At 44.3% G+C, this 17862-nt stretch overlaps 2 protein-coding genes across 2 annotated transcripts in view; one reads left to right on the top strand and one right to left on the bottom strand.

Annotated features, from left to right (window-relative positions):
* Positions 1 to 132: 132 nt before the first annotated feature.
* Positions 133 to 7622, top strand: mep1bb (meprin A subunit beta b; the record flags this gene model as incomplete). The annotated part of the gene is made up of 14 exons (XM_079232426.1): positions 133 to 207; positions 319 to 337; positions 431 to 481; positions 572 to 615; positions 722 to 812; positions 1802 to 1919; positions 2091 to 2269; positions 2739 to 2957; positions 3206 to 3358; positions 4105 to 4317; positions 4428 to 4895; positions 5006 to 5185; positions 5735 to 5876; positions 7224 to 7622. 14 exons carry the CDS (start codon positions 133 to 135, stop codon positions 7438 to 7440), a joined length of 2169 nt encoding a protein of 722 aa, XP_079088552.1. The 3' UTR covers positions 7441 to 7622.
* A 1537-nt stretch (positions 7623 to 9159) lies between these two features.
* phlpp1 (PH domain and leucine rich repeat protein phosphatase 1) overlaps positions 9160 to 17862 on the bottom strand; it is a gene marked incomplete at its 5' end in the record, with an annotated part of 40268 nt that continues 31565 nt past the window's right edge. The window contains 12 exons of the mRNA XM_079232120.1: positions 9160 to 10506; positions 10614 to 10842; positions 10973 to 11167; positions 11638 to 11751; positions 12104 to 12234; positions 12353 to 12515; positions 13011 to 13211; positions 13565 to 13720; positions 14160 to 14255; positions 14794 to 14854; positions 15191 to 15393; positions 16851 to 17078. Of these exons, the coding sequence (XP_079088246.1) occupies positions 9190 to 10506; positions 10614 to 10842; positions 10973 to 11167; positions 11638 to 11751; positions 12104 to 12234; positions 12353 to 12515; positions 13011 to 13211; positions 13565 to 13720; positions 14160 to 14255; positions 14794 to 14854; positions 15191 to 15393; positions 16851 to 17078 (3094 nt within the window). The 3' untranslated portion in view covers positions 9160 to 9189. The remainder of the gene's footprint in view (positions 10507 to 10613; positions 10843 to 10972; positions 11168 to 11637; positions 11752 to 12103; positions 12235 to 12352; positions 12516 to 13010; positions 13212 to 13564; positions 13721 to 14159; positions 14256 to 14793; positions 14855 to 15190; positions 15394 to 16850; positions 17079 to 17862) is intronic.

The following is a 17862-nucleotide window of genomic DNA, read 5'->3' as shown; positions in this document are numbered from 1 at the left end:
CCAGCTCTGTCAATTATCCACTTGAGATCACCCTTCATTGTATTCCCTGTATGCACCTCTGTGCTCACTGCGTCTGTGAGAGCTCAGTACCTGTCACCTGCACTGTCCTGCATCGAGGGACATTTTAGGGACATGGCAGGAAGAAAACCTTCAGGTGTATTTGTTCTTCACTTTGCAAACCTCTTGTGCGGAATTGCCCTTTGCCTGGTGAGAAGTTGCTTTGTTTCGTTAATACACTCTCGTATGATAATACATTAAATTACTTTTTAAAACACTTGCAAATCGATAACATTTACATTTGAATTCTCTTCGGTGCAGCCCACGGCCAAAGTGTTTGGTATGCGATTGTTTTTTAAGACATAGACTTCACCAAATACTGACACTTTCATTTGAAGATTCTTCACATTTGTTTTTATATCCATTTACACAGACTATGATGTGGACGGTGGACGGGACCTTGACATTTTCGACATCAATGAAGGTATGCAGACATTTTTCTTTCTGCTCATGTCTCCAGATTATTAGTCAGTGGCCATTGTAACCCAATTTCCCCTGTGCTTGGTCTCCCTAGAGGCAGGGTTGAATCTCGTGGAGGGGGACATTGTGCTTGAAGAGGTATGTTAATTGAACATGCTTTTAATTTTCACCTGCACAATTGCCTTTTCTGGAATAAAGCCTAACCTTGACCCATGTTGTTCCTATCTTTTAATGACCGCCTCAGAGGCAAACTCGTAATTCCATCATAGGGGAAGAGTACAGGTGGCCAAAGACGATCCCGTACTACATGGAAGATGACTTGGGTAAGAGTGCCCGTTCGAGCCTGGATTTGGAAAACACATTCATAGTTTTTAGAAATATGGATGGCTTCATACAATCTATTCACCGAAATTAGTCTTGTGGAATTGGTGGAAAGTTACTAAGTAAGAACTGTTAAAAACTACCCAACACTATATAAAGCAGTTCAATTAGCTCCACCTTGACCAACTGTAATATTAAAGTATGCTTACATGTTAATGCATTGATGATGATGATGATGATGATGATAATAATAATAAAGATACACATATAGAATCATATGACACTGACAGGGAACTTTCTGTATAACGATACTTAAATACTATGTACTAAGTACAATTTGCTACTAATACGTATTAATACGTTTGTGCTTTTGCTTTTACCACTATGTTGGGTAATATACTGTAGATATACATAATAATATACAGTAAATGTGTTCATTCATAGCCCTTATATAACAAATAAAAAATGAAATGTCTTATTTGGTGTAATAACAATGATTTCTTGTCATGTCACTTTCGTCAAATATGCCAGTTCAGTTTGTAGTCAGAGACGTTTAATGGCTTTAATGATGTGTTAAAACCAATATTCAGAGGAACAAATGTAGTTAATCCTGCACTTATGTTTACACAGCAGTGGGGTCTGAGGGAACTAAAACAGGGAAGGAGAAAAAACAATGGTTAAACAAGAAGAAACATGAAAACATACTGATAATTCTGTAACTTTTCCATCTTGCATTTCCTCAAACTTCTCCTCAGAGTTGTCAGTTGAGAACTCAGGTCGGACATGTGCACCACTGGGTGAATACCGCATGTTTGATTAGTTACGATTTATACAGCGAGTCAGAAACCTGGTCCCTGTGGGAGTCATCTTGAAGGTCAACAGCTATAAATATTTGAACAGAGGCCTTTTTTGAAATTACACATCACTGCGGTTAATCTGGAAGGGGGTTCAGAAGGCGTATTTCACCATCTTTAACTGAACTGATGTATCGTCTTCTCCGCAGAGATCAATGCAAAAGGTGTGATTCTGAAGGCCTTTGAGCAGTACCGCCTCAAGACCTGCATCGACTTCAAACCTTGGAGCGGAGAAGCAAACTACATTTCTATCTTTAAAGGGGGCGGGTAAGGCAGAAGGAACATTGTACTTTTACGGTCTTCAAGATGGCAAGATGAGCTGCACTTTCTGCACAAGTATTAATGCTTCATATGTATACTGTATTTTATAATTATAACAAAAGTCCTCAACGTGATATTCATAAAAGCCCTGCGTTCTTTTCTTTTTTCTTCCAAAAGCTGTTTCTCCTCTGTGGGAAACCGGCGAGTTGGGAAGCAGAGATTGTCAATAGGGAGAAACTGTGACCGCATCGCCACCATCGAACACGAGTTCCTTCATGCTCTGGGTTTCTGGCACGAACAGTCCAGGGCAGACCGCGATGATTATGTTAATATCATGTGGGACCGCATCTCACAGGGTAAGGAACCTGCCACTGCTATTCTGCATAATCAGTTTAAACACTACCCACTCATGCTCCAACATATCATGTATGCATTCATGACATACCTATTTCATTGCTTCTTTTTATATGTGCATGGTTTTAAATGTGTGAGAGCTTTTATGAATTACATTTACACAAGCTTTTCACAGAATGCACGTTCTGAAGACAGACAAATCTCTTTAGTTCATGTAAAGTTTGCTCGAGGTTTGTTATGTAGAACTTCATGCAGCAGGGGACTTATTGCCTGTTTGATAAGCATGTGCATGCTTTAAGATGAGATAAGCAACACTCATTATCATCTCCTGAAGGATTATCACATTTGGCATCTTGCTTTGACCTACGCTCTTAAAATGTCAGCAATCTTTTTGTCACGTTTTTAAACACGTCAGCCATTGCTGAGCAACTTTTAGCGGCAGTGACACCTTTATTTATGTTTGATCTCCAGGTAAAGAACACAATTTCAACACCTACAACGACACCACCTCCAGCTCTTTGGGCGTGCCCTATGACTACGGCTCCATGATGCACTACAGTAAAAATGCCTTCCGCAACGGCACTGAGCCCACCATCGTCACCAAGATCCCGGCCTTCAGTGGAGTCATTGGCCAGCGTATGGAGTTCAGTGACAGTGACCTGCTCAAGCTGCACCGCCTCTATAACTGCAGTAAGAGTCAACAACCAACATCAAAGTTGCGTTTTATTATCTGCAACTAGCTGTTGAGTCAGCGTGTACCACCATTGTTTTTTACTAATGTTGATATCAGCTGTCAATTAAGATGGTTTATCTCCTGAATTCTTTCCACATGGAAATGTGTGGATAAGCAAAACACTGTTGTTACTGCGCAGTCAATCAGTTTATAGCTGTTCAAAGTCCTACACCTATGTTATGTGTGTTAATGAAATGTCTCCTAGCCCAGGGCTCCACGTTCCTGGACTCGTGTGACTTTGAGCGCGAGAACATTTGCGGTATGATCCAGGGACCAGGGGACACGGCAGACTGGGTCAGGGTCTCCAAAGCCGACGGAGGGCCCAGCACAGACTACTCCAACATGGGCAAATGCGCTGGTGAGAAGTTTGTTGCAAGGATGTACAGCACATAACACGTGTAGAGACAGCTCAGCGGTGAAGGATTAGTTCACGCTTTGTTCAAGTCGGTCTGAAAACAACAAAATGCCCACATGTACATTTAAAATGTGTCTGGGCACTGCAGTTGTTCCTCTTCTAATAATGACCCTGGGAAAAAAACAACTTTAAAATGCAATTCCAATGTAGGTAGACAAAAACAGATTCTGGTGAGAAAGTCCAACTAATGCAAACAATGTGAGGCTTCAGCGGTATGTGTTTGACAAATCAGGTTGGTATCTTCTGCAGAATGTCTTTTCAGGATGAAACTCCCCCTTTGTGTTATTACGCCTCCACCAGTGCTGAGCAAGAAAACACAGAGACTTTCATACTCAGGGAGCCTAGCTTTGGAAGATACACACTTGATTTGTTTGACTTACTTTACAGTTGAAGCCTTGCTGAACTTTAACACTGAACTTGAATATGCCTTTTAAAGCATCTCTTACATTAAATACACATACAGAGGATCGCTTCACAGCCAGTATGGACAGGAGCAATTACAGCGGCACCAAAAAACACTTCAACATTTAGGCAAGTGAGGGTTGTTTTTGAAGATAGAAATGAACCTACCTTGTAATCATTGCTGTTTGATAGTTTGGCCTTTGTAACCATCTCTCTTATCATCCAGTAAGCATTTCAATAGTGCTTAATTATTGACAATATTAATCAAGTGAAATTCTGACCTTTAGGCTCAGGCTATTTCATGCACTTCAACACTGGCACGGGCACCACTGGGGATACCGCTCTGCTGGAGAGCCGGATCCTTTACCCCAGAAGAGGGTACCAGTGTCTGGAGTTCTTCTACTACAACAGCGGCCCCAGCGACTCATTGAATATCCACGTCAGAGAATTTGACGATGGTAGCCCCAATGGAAAACTGCGCATTATAAAGACCATCCATGGTGACTATTATTACGTTATACAATTCTTCAAAATCGAATGCAACAGTTTTGCTTGTGAAATTTTGCCATTGTGAACTTGCTGTTCAATGAAGTCCATTTTTTCCCGACAGGATCCGCTCAGGAGCAGTGGCAACTGCACCACGTGAGTCTAGACATCAAAACTAAATTCCGTGTAGTTTTTCAGGGGATCAAAGGGGCTTCTGGGCCCTTGACAAGGGGGCTGTCACTGGATGACATCAACCTTTCTGAGACCACCTGCCCGGAGTTTATATGGCGTGTGAAAAACTTCAGTCAGGTTATAGAAACCACCACAACAAACACGTCTATCTTCAGCCCCCCGTTCATCTCTAAGGAGGGTTACACCTTCCAAATGGAGCTGTACCCCAGCGGTAAGGCAGGCTACCCTGAAGAGTTGTCGGCCTATGCTCATCTGGTGGCCCGGGACGGGGACATCGGACAGCAATGGCCATGTCCCTGGAAACAGATAACCATGATGCTGATGGACCAACACCCACACATCCAAAAGCGCATGTCCAACCAGCGCAGTGTCACCACTGACCCCAATATGAAGGCAACAGGTGCAGCTACTTTCACTCTCAAAAAGATTCAAATTGATTATTCTTTACGTAAAAGAAAATCTTGACAATACTATATATATACATCTATACACCCTTTCGACATCCTTCAGACTCAGACAGCTTTTTCTGGGATGACCCTCGCAAGGTGGGCGTTGAGGTCACACAAGATGATGGGTCCAAGTATTTCCGAGGGCCGGGCGCCGGCACTGCAGTGTATCTCACCCACCTGAGGGCCAAGAGCAGGGATTTCATAAAGGGGGGAGATGCCATCTTCCTTCTCACCATGGAGGGTAAAAACACCAAATACAGTACAAACTCAACATAATTCAACATTAAAACATGAAGTGTGTCCAAATATATTCGGCAAGAAATGTATTGCCATTTATGTTATGTTAGAATTTATTTTGGTGAAACTACATCCATCCTGTCATACAGCACATCAATGATGTATTCATTAATATGCCACATACCCATCCGTGGCACCTGTGCAAAATACCACATTTGTTGGATCATGTATACCAGTGATGCATTATTACATCCATGATTCATATACCCACTAGTATTTTCTTAATTTGTTTTACTGTGTTTTTTATTGCACCATCTTTTAATGTGCATTTTATTATGCTTTCCTAACTGTTGTAATGTTTTGGCCCCTGTCATGGTCAATTTGGTTTATGTTTTTCTCGACTCCTGTACATCACTTTGTGACCTTTGTCTGTGATAAGTGCAATATAAATACACTTTACTTCCTTACTTTTAGTCAATCATGTGATCCAGTTCGCTCCTCCACTTCCAATTTCACCCAATTAACCGCTCTTTTATTTGCTCTTCCTCTTCAGATGTGTCTCATCTGACAGTGACCCAGCCTCTGCCTTCCACAACCCACTCACCGGTTACCACTGTGCCCTCTGAGGCCTGCCTCAATGTGCAATGTCTGAATGACGGAGTCTGCGTGGTGGATGAGGGGAAGGCCGCTTGCCGGTGAGCGCTTTCTTTGACTGCACTCACTTAACTGCAAAAGTAACATTTAAAGTTACACTCATGGGAGTTTGCTCATACATTATACATGTGATCTGTGGATTCAGAGAAGGCTTACGTACGACCATCTCCTCCGGTGAGTCCTGTGGAGACATGGGTTGGTTTCCACAAGCCATCCGGTCATTGTATGGCCAAAGTGAGAGCTGTGTCTGTATAAGAGGCAGCGAGTCAAACATGTTTCCAGTGGGTGTTCGCCTCCACCAGGGTTTTGTCCCTCGTCACCGATTCTGTTTGTGACCTCAGAATTGCATCTCCACTCTTTGCAGATGATGTGGTTCTGTTGGCAGTTTGCAGCAGAGTGTGAAGCTGTCAGTACCTCCAAGTCTGCAGGTGGACTGCGCTCCCTCCGGGTTTGGGAGTGAGTCACTGTAAAGTATCTCGGGATCTTGTTGTCGAGGGTAAAATGGAGTGGGAGACGGGACAGCTGGTTTGGTGCGGCAGCAGCAGTGATGCGGTTGTTGCACCGAACCGTTAGGCAGTAAAGAGTAAGCTGAGCTGGAAAGCTAAGCTCTCAATTTACCGTCCATCTCAGTTTGGACCCTAACCTATGGTCATAAGCTTTGGGTAGTGACCGATACAATGAGATTTCTGTTAAAAGCGGCCGGAATGATCTTCATCCGCCGGGTAGCTGGGCTCAGCTTCAAAGATACTGTGAGACGCTCAGAGCTGCTGCTCCTTTGCTGAAGTGGTTTGGGCATCTTTGGGTTCCCCAGATAGAGCTAGAAATCATTGTTGGGGAGAGGGACTTCTCCCCAGAGTCTGTAATGCCCTGCTAAGCATGTCGTCCCCAATAAGCAACGCCCCGGATAAGCAGAAAAGATAATGGGAACAATCTGATTTAATAATTTTTCATTTACTCTCTCAGTTTGTGTTAGAGGTTTAGTCAGTAAGTACAGTGTAAGCATCTAGCCATGTATGGTTCTCCTGTAGCATCTTGTCGAAAGAAGAAAGTTGTTTGGCTCCTGTGTGGCATTACCCCGACCTGCACCTGCAGAAGGTACGCCCGCCTACACTACGCCAGACGAAATCAACAGCCAGTATGATATTGCGTGTTTGCTGGGACTATTTCTTGGCTAAGCGCAGTAACTTTCTGTTACCTTTTGACAGAGTGAGGTTTCAAGGCTTTGTGTCTTTGTGCCATTCGGTATATTCAATATTTCACGCTCAATATCTCAGAACAGCACTTTACCTATAGTTTAAGCTTCATTTTAATTTGTTTAAAACTCTATATATGGTATGTATGATTGCTGGGATTACCTTTAAATCAAATTTTTGTTCTCTGCTCTCCAGGTGTGAGGTGGGTGATGACTGGTGGTACTACGGGAACAGCTGTCAGTACAAGGGCTCCATCATGGATAAAACCACCCTTGCACTTGCCTCTTCCCTGTCCGTACTGGGAGTAATGCTGGTGATTACAGCAGTCAGTGTCATCTGCATGAAGAAGAAGTATAAGAAACGCAGTAATGACAGCAGTGTTGTCATGGAAAACATGAGCGCATCTCAGTAAGCGCAGAGGACGCCCCTGAACTTTGTGAACTTGGTCGATAGAAGAAAACCAAAAATAAAAACTAACTTTAAGTATTAAAAAATATTCTTTTTCAGTTTAGTGCTTATGATAAATATCTTTGAAAGCAGGCTTTGGATTTAAAGATGTAAGGCTTTTTACTCCGGTGCTCCAAGGTAAAGCGATCCCTTACTATACGTAGACCATACCATTTGTTGAGATTGCCTCCTTCTGGTCAATCAATGTAAACACACTAGAGCAAACTAATAATATTAATGTAAATAAAACAAATGGAAATTCTGAAGTCTTCTATACATTTTTTTCACATTAAACATACATTAAATATTAAAAACAAATTCAAACCGCATGACTTATATTCACAAATTTAAAATTTATTATACCAAAGACAGGAACATCTGTGTTGTCTCTTTTCCATGTGGATATATTTGTTTGTATTACTGAACTTGACACAGTCATGCCGGCGATAACAGTTACTGTAGGAGGGAGGTGGGACTAATATTATGCGTGTGTGTCTGTGTATGTGTGTTTGTGTGTATGTATGTGAGTGCATGCAAGTGTGCATGCAAATATCTGTCTATTAGTGTTCATTAGATACAGTGATGACTACAGGACATCACAATCAAACAAAGTGGAGCAATCCATGGCAACTTTGTGTAGGTATATTGCATGGAATGTTGGGGTTTCTGACCTGTAATTGCACAAATACATTTCTACGCGTGTGTGTGTGTGTGTGTGTGTGTGTCTGAGTGTGTGTAGTATTTGTTGGTCGACGTTGTAAGATAAAGGGGGTGGGGGTGTGACACCTCCATAACAGCAAACTCTTGGTGAACCTCACGTCCTCCCGACCACTAAAACCTTCACCGACATACAGGTACGTAGTTCCTTTAAAAGCATCAGTATACAATATTTCTCTTATTTACAATCATTGAAAAAAAAATAAATCACCTTTTCTCTCAGAGAAGATTAGTAAAAGTGACTGAGTCACCATAAAGAGTATGCAACTCCTAGGAGTTAGTATTTAACATTTCTACAAAAAATTTCTATGCCATTTTACAGGCCAAGAGCCATGATTTACTGAAGAAATACAGTATTTTAAGTGCCCTATCTAAAACAGTTAAGTGTGGTATTACTGGTGTACCATTCAACATAGTTCACTGATAATAAAAAGATTATGAGTCTCTGTTTTAAAAAGTTCTTTCAGCAACTTGACTGCTTTCACATTAAAAGATATGGTAAGTTCTTACAAAACAAACGACAAACAAACCATGGAATTGTTATCCATATTAACAAGTGTTGTGGCGAGCTAATGCTATTGCAAAGAGACTAGTGTTAATTACATAGCTGGTCGTCTAATGTAAAAACAACGTTCCACAGTCAGTGAGAAGGGAACAACCACGGACACCAGGAGCCGTGTCCACGGGCTATTCAAGAGGGTCGAGTGTCATTAAAGGGCTCATTTGCTTGTTTTACTGTATGAGTTGCTTGGGTAAAGATGAGTGGATCACGTGACAGTGCATGGTTCTTCAATGATGAGGCTGTGTGGAGCGAGGAAGGCCGTTTAGAAAAAGTATGATGCAACTTTTTTTCATGTGCATTGTCCAGCCTTTTAAGGACACTCGTCTGTTTGTGTCCATGTACGGAAAATCAAGCGGGTTAGGTCGACGGTACAGTAGGCTTCAGTGCATGCTGCGGCTGGGAGGGAGATGATGCTGTAGGTGGTGGTGGTGGAGTTCAGAGAGGGGTGTCGTAGTAGTCTGTTGTCTGATCGGTCCCAGGCGGCTTCTGCTGTTTCTGCTGATGCTGCTTCATTATTTCCTTCACCTCCTCCTCCAGCTCGGGCGGGATGATGAACTGGTCATCTGGGTCGGGCTGAGCCGGAGCTGTGAAGTAGCCCCCAGACTTCTTGGAGGGGGCGTCAGCAGCCACCTCAATAAGGTTGTGACTCTTCTCCTGGCGTGCCACCGATCCGTTAACCCTCTTCTTGCCTGCTAACTTCCCCCCATCCCCCCCTCCTGCTCCGAATGCCTGCCAAGACTCCTCTCTCTCCAGCCCGTTCTCACCCTCACCGGGGCTCATGTCGATCCCTTCCTCCAGGGGCTCTGGGGTGCACGGCGGTGGAGGGGGAGGCGGCGGGAGAGACAGCGTGGTTCGCTCCTGGCTGGAAGACGAGGGTAATGATGTTTGGCGTGATGAGGAGGATTCTGCTTTGAGGCAGTGGACATCCGCCTCTACTTCCACGCGGCTCCCATTAGAGAAAACCCCAGCGATGGGCTCCTCGTCCTCGCTGTCCAGCCCGTTGTCGGACAGGGCGCTGGAGAAGGTGGCACTAGACAGCTGCCTCTGGAAGGAGCCTGCTAAGCAGGCAGGATGAAGGGCACAGCAGCTGCGGGCAGAGGGTAGCTCTGAACTTGGGAACAGGTACTGGCAGGGCTGGGTGGTTGTGTGCGCCTGCTGGTGCTGCAGGGACAGCGAGTGGGGCTGCTGGTGCAGGTGGAGGTGTGGGTGGTGGGGCTGCTCGTGCAGCAGCACCAAGGAGCTCTGCGGTGGCTCGTCGGATGAGGCCGTGGAGCCCACCTCGCTGCTCATCTCGCTGGTGCTGATCTCACTGCTGATCTCACTGCAGGAGGAAGGCGGCACAGGGAGGGAGCCATCCGAGGGCCGCTCCTTGATGGCAGAGGACGACGGGGGGTAGGGACCCAAGCCGGGACTCGGAGGTGGCTGGGGAGGCTCGGAACAGCAGCAGGAGCAGCAGTCTTCACTCACGCTGAGCTGCACCACAACAGCGCTGAGGCTGTCCGTGCAGCCGTAGCCCTGCGCCAGCGTGCACAGCTTCTTAGCAGCGGCCAGGCCGTCGGGGACGTTTCGCACCGCCTCCACAGCCTCGGTGGGAGACACGGCATCCCACAGGCCCCGGCTACCCAAAATGAAGAACTCATCCTGGGGGGTGAGAGTGACTGTCTGCACGTAGGGACAAGGGATGACGGATGGGTAGAGGAAGGAGTAGCCCATAATCCGTGTAGAATCCGTCACGCCATTCACCTTGTTGTCCTGTGGAATAGCATGAACATCAACACAGCGTTCATGTACGGCACATCTAAGATTGCATTCCCATTAATGTACTCAACATTGATTTCAGTGTACTCTGGGATCTCTACCTCGGTGATGATGGCCCCGTGCTGCCTGATCCTGCGGTATTCCTCCTCGAGTCCCACATTTTGAATCAGCGACAGCGATAGAGGTTTTCCATCGCGGCACAGGATGGCCTTGCACTTGCCCACGTTCGCCGCTGTGAGGGTGAAGCAGCCACCGGGGTCGGTGGGGTCATGGCGAATGTGGCACAGAGCCGCTGAGCCACCCAGTTTCTGCCCCGCGGTTCCCAGTTTTCTATGGTGGCAAAGAAAGAGGGGGACGGAGTGAATATTTTAAACGTCTCGTCTCAATCATTTCATGGTGCAGACTGTAGTTTAGACTAGAGACTTGTAACATGTTACGGGCGATGTGTGTTGTCGCGTACCTCTGCATGACGAGGAAAGTGTTGGTCATGTAGTCCTCTTCGCTCTTGGTCTTGTGCAGCTCCTCCGCCAACACGTCGTTCATTGTGCACTGCAACAAGTAGGGCACCTCCACGTTCCTGTCCCCGTCGAACACGCCGTACAGAGCCTCGCGACTCCCGCAGAAACTGCTGACCGAAAGAGCTGCGACACACAGTCTGGAGAGAAAACACAAGACGGGCCGTAGCGTCATAGAGGTATCTGCTTTGTGAGGAAAGCAACGAGAGCTTCAAAACTCCTTTGTCCTTCACATACTGATCACACTACCCGACTCATCAATAACCATGGAAACAATGCCTTCTCTGATTCACTTGGCTGTACAGCAGGACCCACGTCATCAAAGCAGATGCGCCTTTTGATCCTCGCCAGTACGGAAACAATAGGCGCAATTGCTTAAACCCTTATTGTAAACGTGCACATCACATGTGTTGAATTGGCGATGTAACTCACACAGAGATGTTTGGCATGCGAGTGTAAGTGATTCATGTTTTCAATAAGCGGCGCTTTAATATTTCCTTCGTATGAGTCATCTGGCTTTAACAATGCACATTCTCAAGAGGGGCTGGGATTAGGGATGCTTCAGTGTGACGGTGGTTGTTTTTGTCAGTATTGACTGATTTGCACTCACTTATTCTTGACGCCTGAGGCCTCTGTGTACCCATGACTCCACACAGCGGGCCCACCAGATGCCTTGTTGGACGAGAAGGTTGGAGGCGGATCAATACGGAAGCAGCGGATATTACTGAAAAACAACAAAACATGAAATAGATGACATTCACTGTAAAGATACATGTGCTACTGACAGCACTCTATTCAGGTTATTTATAGGTGGAATATATCATAAAAAGATAGTTTAAATAAAAAAATATGTTCTTTGGGAAACTGGATTATCATATCAGCAAGTTGTGTAATATAAAAACTAAAAACAAACAGTTAAATGTATGCACACTGACAGAGCAAATATTAAGATAAATAATAATATACTTCCTTTGCAAAATTATAGGTTTATATTATCGGTTATAGCCTCATTTTCAGATTTACGTGCAGATTTACACTGTGAGTAAAAACAGCAACGGAGCGAAACAGTCACATACTTGAGCTGCTCGAGGGTCTTGTGGTCCAGGTTGAGACGAGGGTTTCCAGTCAGGTCCAGCTCCTGAAGCTTGGGGGGCAGATTCTCTGGAAGCGTGATCTCACTCAGCTCATTACAGCTCAGATCCACACACTGGCAACAGAGGAAGAGGCCCTTGTGTCACACGTGCACAAACAGTTCCAGCCTCTCATACGCATATACTGCACATGAAGACGAGCAGATATAATACTATGTATTACTACCGTCTTACTTTCATCTCCATCAGCTGCATGACCTCAGGGAAGACCTCGATGGCGTTGGAGTGGGCGATGAGTGTGTGCATCCGCCGGCAATTCATGATGGTGGTGGGCACAGTCTTCAGCATGTTTCCGCTCAGGTCCACCTCCTCCAGCTCCTCCAGCTTGGCCATTTTACTGAAGAATAGGGAAAGCGTTGGGTGAGTCGAGGATGAAGAATTAAGATTTGTTGGATAACAGAAAATAAATAAACAACAATTTATTTATTCATCAAGGAAAACTGGCCTAATTGATTATTTTAATCTTTGTAAATGGAATCTCTTTGGGTCCTGGACTGAAGATTTATAGAACTATTTTTGTTAAATAAATTGGAGGCTACATATCGGCCAGTTATGAATAACCAATATATTAATATCTGTGCATATGTTGACCAATAAGTACAAAAGTGCCAAAGATACAGTATGAAGACCATTTCACAGTAAACATAAACATTATAAATGTGTCCTTGGTTATTTCCTGTTGCAGCGTATGTGAATGACATCTGTATCACCCTAAAAAATCCAGTATCGGTCGGGCTCTGGACTAAATAATTAACCGATTCAATAAATAATCAACATATTGATGGAAATAACCAGCAGTTACAGCTTTAAATCCTAAATTCAAGTTCTTTACCTGGCCGGAAAGGTCTGGAGATGGTTGAAGGCCATGTGCAGAACACGAAGGTGTGTGTGGCCCGTCAGCAGGGGAACACACTTATCCGTCAGCCGGTTATTGGTCAGGTAGAGTTCCTGCAGGATGCTGTGGCTCTCCTCTGATAGGCTGGATGGTGGCAGGTGCTCCAGCTTATTGGCTGACGCATTTACGCACCGTAAGCTGAAAGTTAAAGTTAAAGTACAGACTCATGTTTGTGCTCCTTCAGGCAGGGATGTAAAAAAAATACCGACATGTCACTTTAATTACAAACTTCTACATGGCTTCCTACTTCTATGATCCCGCACCCCCATTTAAACCTCGTCCTCCAAGCCAACCTTGTCCTGGTTGGTTGTTTTATATTTGCCTGTCATCCTTGCCCTTCGGGCATCTCGTCCTCGATTAAAATCCTAATAATAATTTCGGTACTTCACCTTCATCTTCTGTTCCCCCTCTCATTGTTTATTCGTCTTGGGAGATGTCGGGTGTACTATCTGATGAACAATAAATCCCTTCCAGCTGGTGATTAATGCTACCTGTTAGATTTGAGGAACAGGTTGCAGGGCAGCTCCACCAGTTGATTGTGCTGTATGTCCAAAACCTCCAGCAGAGGGCGCTCCACTCTTTCAGGAAGCCTCTGCAACTGGTTATGTCCTGCACTCAGCTTCCTCAGACTGTTGCTGCAAAACAACCTGCGGTGTGAAGAGTACACAGATGGTTGGGTCAGCACTAGAACACCAAGGGTGAACATGTGGACCTCGTGTGGCGTAAGATGCATAGATCGACGCGTTGTTCGCTAAACGAGGAGACAGCTAGTTTTTTTGAAATTATTCATCCTGACACTTATTGGGCAAAAAATAAATCTGCAAAATGAGAAGAGAAAAGGCAGAGGGAGGAGGGTCGGACGAGAGCCGACGCGAGGCAGAAAGAAGAGGAGGAAGTGAGCAGCATCTGACCTTCTAAAAAGCTATATAAAGAGGAAGAGAATGGGCGGAGGTTACAGGCTATCCGTGTGATTTATGAGGCTCTATGGGGGATATATGACTGGCCGGCAAAAGGTAGGGAGAATAATGCAGCAATGGACTCCACTTACAGGCTAACGGACACATTTGCTGAGAGAGAGAGACTCACCGCGCCGGGAGCTCAGTGATGAGGTTGTGGCTCATGTCCAGAACTTCCAGTTTCTTAGCTTCCCACAGCCAGTCTGGCAAGGACTCCATACGGTTCCTACAGCAGGAGATGGGTTGACGATGGTTAATAATGTGCTGTTTGAAAAAGCAAGATACCTAACATTGAATATGATGTGCTGCGATGCTGCATCTATTTGAACAATCCTGCTAAAAAAAGGCAGCATCTTTAGTTCTGGTTGGAAATTGTCTGTCTTCCCATATTTTGTACTATTTCAGATAAACTTTTTTCAGGTAAGCGAAGTCTCAGCTGTGTTGTGTTTCAGACACACACAAAAAGCAATAATAATTACAACCCTCACCAGGTCTCAAAAGTATAAAAAAATAAAACGAGTACAGCACTTGAAATGAAAGTACTCTTATTGACCACAAGGAAGCCATCGAGGCCGGCAGTTTGAGGGTGACCTCTAACGTCAACGTTTTACCACACTTTCACAGATTAGTTTACCAGGTACTCAGCGACGCAGTTACAAGATCTTTAAAGCAAAGTTTTCTGATTAGCGTTGCATTCTTTGTGTGTATGTATGCGTGTGTGTGTGTGTGTGTGTGTGTGTGTACAATTGTGGAATTTTTCTCACCTCGAGATGTCCATGTAAGTAAGATTGGAGGGCACAGGACTTACATCCAGTTGCCGGAGCGCTGTAGGGAGAAATCCAAACACATTAACCTACAGCAAGGACAGACTAATACAAAAGCAGGTAGACGGAAAATGGTGGGGAGCGTTCAGGAGGAGGAGGAGGAGGAGGAGGTGGTGACAAGGTAGAGAGGAATGATGGAGCGGGACCATGAGACTGCGGCAATGATGAGAAGAGCGTTGGGGGAAATAAAGGTGCTTAGGAAGAGGGAGGGACATCTGGGAGGTGAGATGCAAGTTATTTTGATTTCAGTTTAGAGGGGGTGGTGGTGATGTGAGATGAGGAAAGGGGCCCTCTGTCTTTTCTCAAGCGCACATGGAGGCCTGCGTGTCGAACCCACCGTTGTTGGAGGCGTAGATGCCTTTGAGCACGCCGCCCTTGGCCTTGAGGGAGGCGATGTGGTTCCTCTCGCAGTGAAGCACCTCCAGTCTGGGGAAGACCGAGACGTCCAGCTCCGTCAGCCTGTTATCCCTCACGTCCAGCTGGGTTACGTGCCTCAGCAGGTCAGGCTCATCCGGCACCATGCTGGAGATCTTATTCAACCTGACAGAGAGAGCAGGCAAAGGCTCAGCGCCAATCGGATCAGGTTGAAGTGCACAGGCTGTGGCCTTTCTTATGAAGCAGGGAACATGCCTCAGGTGATGGCCGATTTATATTGTGCAGCAGCTTCGTGAGTTCTGTTTAGTCCTACGTTGTTCTGTGTGAAACACTGAAGGAAGCGGTTTTGATTTAGTGTGTGTGTGTGTGTGTGTGTGTGAATGTGTTGAACTTCTGTTCTGTCTCATAGAGGTGATAGCTGAATGTTCAAGCATTTCTTTATGAGAAATCACCTAAAGCAAAACCTGATAATATGTAAATATCAAAAGGCATAAATATATTAAACATCAGACTTTCAAAAAGGGACGTTTTTAAATAAAAACTACTGCAATGAAATGAAAATGATGATGTCTATAAACTCTGTTAATGTGAAAAGAAGCAGGATAGGATAACACTTCATAATTTTTTAAACAGATTATATATTGTGTCTGTGTTTTATATTATGATTGATAATGTATCTATTAAATATTAAACATAGATAAAATAATGCATCTATTAAATATTAAACACTTCACATCTCCATCTACTCTACCCCCTTTCTTAGGAAATAATAATGCCCATTGACTTGATAAAAGAAACAACTAGTGATCGATTATTTTCATTTTGAACTGATCTGTTGAGAATTTTTCTTAATTGGTAGTATACTCTCAAAATGCATAATATAATATAATAGTATAAGCCCAAGATGACATCGTCAAACACCTGGTTTTGTCCAATGTTGAACTCAAAGTGTGGAATTTAAAGTGACAAGAAAATGAGAAAAGCAGCCAACACAACACATTTAAAAAAAAAAGTCTTCTTTGACCCCAGGAACTTGTGTCAAGCTTTTCAAACTGTGTTTTGACATTTTCCAGACTAAACGATTAATCCATCAATTAACTTTTGTCAGATTAAACAATAAACCCGTCGATTAATTGAGTCATAGTTTCAGGATACATTTCTGGAAATAAATCGACACAAAACAAACAGCTGCAGCGCTCATCATCCTCATCAGAAATACCGAGTGATCTTTGCCCAAACAGGAACGCTGGAAAAATGTATTGACTGACCTCATCTTAGCAAAGTCGCAAGGGGTTGAAGTATTAACTCGAAAATAGTGCAAGTCACTCCAACACTGTGCTTTTGCAAACGCGGCAAGAGACCTGATGGAGCCACTGAAAGCAAATGATTTCCTGATTCCGTGCGGTTTTGGCTTCCTCTCGCTGGTTTTGTTTCCATCATTAGTAGGATGACATGTGTCATCGAGTGCATGGCTTTGGAAAGAAGCATGACTGGGGACTTTAAGTGATGCTTGTTCTCTAAGAAGTTGTCAAGTAGCTCCTTCACATAACACCCCAACATAATCTCCGAATCATGTTTTAGTTTTATTAATATTTGTAAACAACCCGCCTAAACTGCCATACCTCAGGTCGATGTGTTTGACGCGGAGCAGTCGGAAATTCTGCAGGGTGAGTGTGTCGAGGCTGTTTCCAGCCATGCACAGCTTCTCCATGGAGGCCAACTGCTCCAGCACCTGTGGCACGTGATTGAACTGGTTGAAGGAGAGGCCCAAGTAGCTGAGCCTCTGGAGGGAGCCCAGCTCAATGGGCAGCTCGTCCAGACTGTTGCCATCCAACAGGAACGTCTGCAAACTGACAGAGGAGCGCGAGATTAGGCGATTTCAGCATTCGTAGATCAGTACATCTGATGTCCAGCAGATGGCAGAAGCGGCACACACGCCATACTGGACACTTCAGGAATTTACAGGCATACCAGATCATTCCTGCAGATTAACTTCTCTTCTAGCCCTGCTGCAACACACATAGCGATATGTTCAGCTTTGAGTTTAAAGCACATGTCCTGCCCACGAGTCAGTCGTGACCCGGCTACTACAAGACTGGACTATGTATTCCCTATTGTCATGGTGGGGTAGATTCTGCCTAATAATGCATGAATTACCAGGTTTAAGACACAATTCATTTGAAATATCTATTTATATTTTTGCTGACACTCCTTTAAACAAGTGAGTAAACAGATTTTCCCACAGGCATAGGGGACTGATACTGGAGCCCAACCAAAACTAGTAAAAAAAAAAATTGGTTTTGGGCCAGCAAAATCTAATTTGCACCATCCTCCATTGAAAATGTTGGCATAGAAATAGAAATCTGTGATTATTTTGGGGGACACAGCAACAAATTCATTTTTAAAAGGTAATGCAGTGGACGTTGATGTTTTACTGGCAATGGAGTCGAAGGTGTGCATCACAATGCAAAATTGGATTTTCCACAATAGATATATATAATATGCAAAATAACAAGCTGAACCAACTTTTAAAAAGGAATAAATATACATAAATGTTGTGCTTTCTACTTGACTGGCATGGACTTGAAAATGACCTCAAACAGACCAGGGACAAAATGACAATGACAGACAAAA

The sequence above is a fragment of the Taurulus bubalis genome (assembly GCF_910589615.1).
Source record: "Taurulus bubalis genome assembly, chromosome: 1".
Classification (NCBI taxonomy): Eukaryota; Metazoa; Chordata; class Actinopteri; order Perciformes; family Cottidae; genus Taurulus; species Taurulus bubalis.
This window is presented reverse-complemented; position numbering and strand designations above follow the sequence as displayed.